The sequence below is a fragment of the Suncus etruscus genome, chromosome 19 (genome assembly GCF_024139225.1).
Source record: "Suncus etruscus isolate mSunEtr1 chromosome 19, mSunEtr1.pri.cur, whole genome shotgun sequence".
Taxonomy (NCBI): domain Eukaryota; kingdom Metazoa; phylum Chordata; class Mammalia; order Eulipotyphla; family Soricidae; genus Suncus; species Suncus etruscus.
Genome location: NC_064866.1, coordinates 1,676,775 through 1,682,500, shown reverse-complemented (window position 1 = coordinate 1,682,500; position 5,726 = coordinate 1,676,775). Strand labels below are relative to the sequence as shown.

Genomic DNA, 5,726 nt, shown 5'->3' with positions numbered 1-5,726 from the left:
GGGGTTCAGGGTACCGCTACTCATACTCACACCTCAAGGACGTGGCTGCCCTTGCGCACCCTGGGAGGGGACGGAGGGGTTCTAGACTGTGAGGTTTCTACGCTGCGTTTGGGAAAGGGGTTCTCCTGCCTGGAGGAGTGGTTCTCCATGGGGGAGGGGTCCTGGGTACTCCTAGCGCTACACCTCCAGGACACGGTCACCCTTGCGCACTATAAGAGGGATGTCCTCTAAGGGGGGGGAGGTTCTAGGCTGCATTGGAGGGAGGGTTCTAAACTGTGGGGGAGGGGTCCTAGGCTGTGTCTTTGGGGAGAGGGCTTCTCTCCAGGGGGAGGGGCCGCCAATGGTACACACACCTCAAGGATGCAGTCATCCTTGCGTGCCCCGCGGGCTCAAAGGGGAGAGGTTCTAGGCCGCGTTTGGGGGGTTCTCTCTGGGGGGTCCTGAGTCCCAACACTCACACCTTGAGCATGTGGTCACCCTTGCAAACCCTGGCGTGGTTGGCAGAGGAACTCTCTTTAGGGGAGGGGTTCTAGGTTGCGGGGTTGGGGTTCTAGGCTGCATCATTTTGGGGTTCCCCGATACTCGCACCTCGATAGTGTGGAGGCCCTGGTGCACCCCAGGAGGGGTCGCTCTCTGAGCGGGGAGAGATTGTAGGCTGCAGTTTTGGGGGAGGAGTTCTAGACTGTGTGGGGGTAGGGTTTCCAGATCGCTTCCTGGGGGTCCCCATACACCTCGAGGATGGGGAGGCCCTGGTGCACCCCAGGAGGGGTCGTTCTCTGAGTGGGGGAGAGGTTCTAGGCTGTTGTTTTGTTTTGTTTTTTGTGGGGGAGGGGTTCAAAACTCGGGGCACTAGACTGCATTGGGGGAGGGGGTTCCAGGCTGCATTATTTTGGGGGGAGTCCCCCAAAACTTACACCTGGAGGATGCGGAGGCCCTGGCGCACCCTGGGATGGGTCGTTCTCTGAGTGGGGAGAGGCTCTAGGCTGTTTTGGGGGAGGTTTTTCCAGGCTGTGGGTTTTTTTTTCTGGAAGAGGGGTTCTAGACTCTAGGGGGGAAGGGGTTCCAGACTGCGGGGGGGGTCCGAGCGCTTCCGGGGTGTCCCTGTACTCATACCTCGAAGATGGGGGGGCCCTTGCCCACCTCGGGAGGGGCCGTTCTCTGAGGGGGGGGAGAGGTTCTAGGCTGTTTCTTTTGGGGGGGATCCAGACTCTGTGGGGGTTCTGGGCTGTTTTGGGGGCGGGGTTCCAGACTCGGGGGAGGGGTCCCAGGCCGCGTTTTTCGGGGGAGGGGCCCCGACTACTCACACCTCGAGGATGCGGTCGCCCTTGCGCACCCCGGCGCGGTCGGCGGCGCCTTGGGGCAGGACGGCGCTGACGTGCTGCAGCGGCGCGTAGAGCTCGCCGTGGATGCTGCGCAGCTGGCCGCCCTCGCTCACCTGCCCGCGCACGTTGAAGCCGTAGCCCGACTCCGACTTCACGATGCGCACCACGCGCGGGCCCGGCCCCACGCCCGCGCCCAGCCCGCCCCCGTTGCGCTGCGGCAAGCCCGCCGACGCCGGCAGCCCCAGCCCCGGCCCCAGCCCCGGCCCGTCCCCGTCCTCGTCCGCCATCGCCCCTCCGCGCCCGCCGCGCCTGCGCCGCCGCCCGCCGCGCACGCGCGCTCGCGCCGCCACGGCGGCCGCCGGGGCTCAAAACGCCTCCCGCCCGCCGCTCCGACCCCGGGAAAGCGAACGACGCGCTGCCGCGGTGCCTTCTGGGAGGGGTAGTTTTCCACGGCGGACGGGCGGGCGGCGGGGCTGCGCCTGCGCATAAAAGACGCCTGCGCGCAAAGCCTGCCGGGAGTTGTAGTTTCGTCCGACTGGTCCCTGCCTCATCCCACAGTCCCTCGCTGGCCCCGCTGAGCTGAGTCTCAACTGCTCTGATGCCAACAACGCCGTCTTGGCAAACCTGTTGGCAGAGGGCACATTTTTTACTAGCCCCATTTTTATGCACTTTCTAGGCTCCAAAAATTTTTTTATAAATTAAATAATAGGGGGGAAAAAAGGAAAAAAAGAAAAAAAGAAAATTAAATAATAATAAAATAAAAATAAATGAAACATTTCCAACTACAAATGTTTGTGATCATGTTACTTAAATATATAGATAATAAAATATAAATATGCCATCTATAATATATCATGAAATATAATAAAATATACAAATATATATGTATCATTTAAATATATTCATATAAATATATTATATATTTGTATATAAACAATTATATATTTATATGTATGCAATTTATTTTAAATATTTAATACAAATATATAACATATTTAATACAAATATAAAATATATTTAATATAGAATATCTTTCATATACTTATATAAATATGTATACTTTAGTTTGGGGGCCACACCAGTGACTCTCAAGGGTTCCTCCTGGTTCTGCACTCCGAAATTCTCCTGGCTTTGGGAGACCATATGAGACACCGGGGATTGAACTCAGCTCCATCCTGGGTCAGCTGCGTGCAAGGTAAACAAATGCCCTAAATACATTATTTTTAAAAAGATTTTTTAAAGTTAAAAAATCGACATTTGGGGCTGGAGAGATAGCATGGAGGTAAGGCGTTTGCCTTTCATGCAAGAGGTCATCGGTTCGAATCCCAGCGTCCCATATGGTCCCCCGTGCCTGCCAGGAGCAATTTCTGAGCATGGAGCCAGGAGTAACCCTGAGCACTGCCGGGTGTGACCCAAAAACCACAAAAAAAAAAAAAAAAAAAAAAAAAAAAAAAATCGACATTTGAGACACAAACACAACTTTTTTTGTTTTTTGTTTGTTTGTTTGTTTGTTTTTGGGGCACACCCGGCGGTGCTCAGGGGTTTCTCCTGGCTATCTGCTCAGAAATAGCTCCTGGCAGGCACGGGGGACCATGTGGGACACGGGGATTCGAACCAACCACCTTTGGTCCTGGATCGGCTGCTTGCAAGGCAAACGCCGCTGTGCTATCTCTCCGGGCCCACAAACACAACTTTTAACAGATTTTTAATGCATTTTCCAGTCGTTTATGCGCCTACATGATTTCATTTCTCGACTCCTAGAAACTTAGCCGTTGGATGGAGAGTTAGGTTCTTTATTTCCAACATGAGGAAATGGAACCTCAGGGGAACCAAATCATCCGGGTGTGAAGTAACAGGAACTAAGGCCCAGTTTGCACAACTTCTTCTTTGTTTCATGTATCGCAACTACGTGGAAATTGCTGCAGCAGTGCAAAAGGCAAATCTTTAACGAATACTTTTGGTTGTTTAGGTCATAGAATGTTCAAGTTTCTGGTTTTGGGTGAGAGAGAGATTGTACTTGCCTTGCACACATCTCATCTGGTCCACTGAGTCCTGCTGGGAGTGGGACAAAAGTAAAAGGCCCTGAGGACCACTGGGTGTGGCCAAAAATGTTTCTGGTATTGGGGTACCAAGTATATATGCCCATAAGCCCCCCATAGCCATATCACATCCCATCCAAGAATTCTTCTTCCAACCATTCTCATTATTTATTGATTACCCTTTATAATTTTGGTGCATGCTGTTACCTCAGCTAAAACCCTGTGCTTACATTCCTGTTTGTTTGTTTTCGGTTTTGCTCATCACCCCAGTGATGTTCAGGGGTTACGCCTGGCTCTGCACTCAGAAATCACTCATGGCTTGGGGGACCATATGGGAAGCCAGGGGATTGAACTGAGGTCCATCCTAGGTCAGCTGCGTGCAAGACAAATGCCCTACCACTGTGCCACCGCTCCAGTCCCAGTGGTTTATTATCCACTGATACTACCCATGATCTTGATTTGTTTCTCTGTATACCACAAAGGAATGGAATCTGCCTGTGTTTGTCCTTCTGCCTGAAGCTTATTTCATTCAGCAGTATCCCTTCCAGTTCATTCGTTGTTGCTCTGAACTGCCTATTTTGGTGAGTATTTCATTGTGTGTATACATGGCATATATTTCGCTGGTGATAAGGCTCCACCATTTATTTTATTGTTTCTGTTTTGGGCAACACTGACTGGTGCTCAGAAGTTACTCCTGGCTTTGCACTCAGGAATTATTCCTGACGATTGGCAGGAATCATATGGGATGTAGTGACTCTAACCCAGATGGGCTGCATGCAAGGAGAACACCTTACTTGCTGTATTATCTTTCTGGCCCACATCACCACTTCTTTCTTTACCCATCTATCTATTTTTGGACATTTGGGTTGTTTCCTGGCTATTCATTAAAGAGCTGCAAGGAACATGCGTGTACTTAACTCTTTTCCAATGATTCTTTTAATGTTTGGGGATAAACACATCCGTGGAATAGCTAGGTCAAATGGGAGCTCCATTCTAACTTATTTGAGACATCTCTATATTGCTTGCCATTGATAAAAAGCCAGGTACCAAAGGCAATATAAGGGGCTGGGGCTGGAGAGACGGTACAGTGAATAAAGTGCTTGCCTTGCACATAGACAAAATGGATTCAATCCCCAGCACAGCATATGGTCCCCAGAGCCCTGCCAGGAATGATCCCTGAGCAGAGAGCCAGGAGTAAGTCCTAAGCAAAGCTAGATATGGTCAAACTTTTCCCTCCCTACAAAAAATTAATTTAAAAGAAGCACTGAGGGGCTGGAGAGAGAGCATGGAGGTAAGGCATTTGCCTGGCATGCAGAAGGACGGTGATTTGAATCTCAGCATCCTATATGGTCCCCTGAGCCTGCCAGGAGCGATTTCTCAGTGTAGAGCCAGGAGTAACCCCTGAACGCTGCCGGGTGTGACCCCAAAACCAAAAATAAATAAATAAATAAATAAATAAATAAATAAATAAATAAATAAATAAATAGAACTACTGAGAGGAAATTATAGTCTAGGTGTTTCTGAACTGAATATCTGAGTACTCAATTGATTGTACACTAATTTTGAAAGGTTTTGATTTTTTTTGAGGGGGGGACATCTACTGATGCTCAGGGCTCACTCCTGGCTCTATGCTCAGGAATTACTCTTGGTGGTGCCCAGGGGACCCGATGGGGTGCCAGGAATAAAACCCAAGTCAACCGCAAGCATAGCAACAGTTCTTCCTGCTGTACAATTGCTTCAGACCCCTAAAGTTACCTTTTTTTAGATTAGTTTTGTGGTTATTTTGGTTTGGGTTTTTTGGGGTTCTTGTTTTCTTTTTGGGGTTCATCCAGCAGCACTCAAGTTACTCCTTGCTCTGCATTCAGAAATCATTCCTGACAGGCTCTGAGGACCATATTGAGTGACCAGAATCAAAGTCAGGTTGACCGTGTGCAAGGCAAGTGCCCTACCTACTCTGCTATTGATCTGGCCCTTTAGCAGATTAGTTTTGCTTCCCCCCAAAACATGGTAGAGTGATTTTTCAAATAATATTGATTGGTTGGGTTTTTATGTTCCATATCCAAAAACAAATTTCTGTGAGCTGGAAAAATATTATAAAATAGCAAATAAGGGGCCCGGAGAGATAGCACAGCGGCGTTTGCCTTGCAAGCAGCCGATCCAGGACCAAAGGTGGTTGGTTCGAATCCCGGTGTCCCATAGGGTCCCCCGTGCCTGCCAGGAGCTATTTCTGAGCAGACAGCCAGGAGTGACCCTGAGCACTGCCGAGTGTGGCCCAAAAACAAAAACAAACAAACAAACAAAATAGCAAATAAGGCGCTTGCATGCAGCTGACCCAGATTCTATCCCTGGCAGCCCATATGGTTCC

The 5,726-nt window shown here is 49.7% G+C and overlaps 1 protein-coding gene across 1 annotated transcript in view; it reads right to left on the bottom strand.

The window, feature by feature from the left end:
• The window catches only part of SNX27 (sorting nexin 27), a 58,788-nt gene extending 57,179 nt beyond the window's left edge, over positions 1 to 1,609 (bottom strand). Inside the window, exon 1 of the mRNA XM_049765997.1 lies at positions 1,305 to 1,609. Coding sequence (XP_049621954.1) covers positions 1,305 to 1,609 — 305 coding nt within the window. The remainder of the gene's footprint in view (positions 1 to 1,304) is intronic.
• Positions 1,610 to 5,726: the final 4,117 nt, after the last annotated feature.